General features: G+C 65.3%; 1 protein-coding gene across 1 annotated transcript in view; it reads right to left on the reverse strand.

Moving 5' to 3' along the window:
- The window catches only part of LOC103808920 (glucosylceramidase-like), a gene marked incomplete at both ends in the record, with an annotated part of 9,012 nt that overhangs the window by 2,449 nt on the left and 6,249 nt on the right, over positions 1-314 (reverse strand). Inside the window, one exon of the mRNA XM_009081728.1 lies at positions 32-136. Within this exon, the coding sequence (XP_009079976.1) occupies positions 32-136 (105 nt within the window). The remainder of the gene's footprint in view (positions 1-31; positions 137-314) is intronic.

A 314-nucleotide genomic window follows, 5' to 3' on the forward strand; every position in this document is an offset into this window, starting at 1 on the left:
GTTTGGGTGTTCCCTTACTTTAGGAAGAAACCGGGTGCTGGCACAGCCACGGGGTCCAGCGTGTCGCAGTACGTGGCATTGCAGACACAAACCACTGAGCCGTGGCCAAAATCCTTGGGGATGCAGGGCCGGGCACCTGGAGGGGGGCACAGGAGGGTAGGGATGGCTGCCAGCTCAGGGTTGTGTCCCTGGGAGCTCTCCTGCTGCCCTGGGGTGACGCCGCTGTCCCCGTGCTCCACAGCTTGGCACCTCCCTGCACCCAGCTCAGTGCTGGCACTGAGCTCCTGACCCTGACCCCAGGCACCCCAGCGCCC

The sequence above is a fragment of the Acanthisitta chloris genome, unplaced genomic scaffold, assembly GCF_000695815.1.
Source record: "Acanthisitta chloris isolate BGI_N310 unplaced genomic scaffold, ASM69581v1 scaffold28099, whole genome shotgun sequence".
NCBI classification, from domain to species: domain Eukaryota; kingdom Metazoa; phylum Chordata; class Aves; order Passeriformes; family Acanthisittidae; genus Acanthisitta; species Acanthisitta chloris.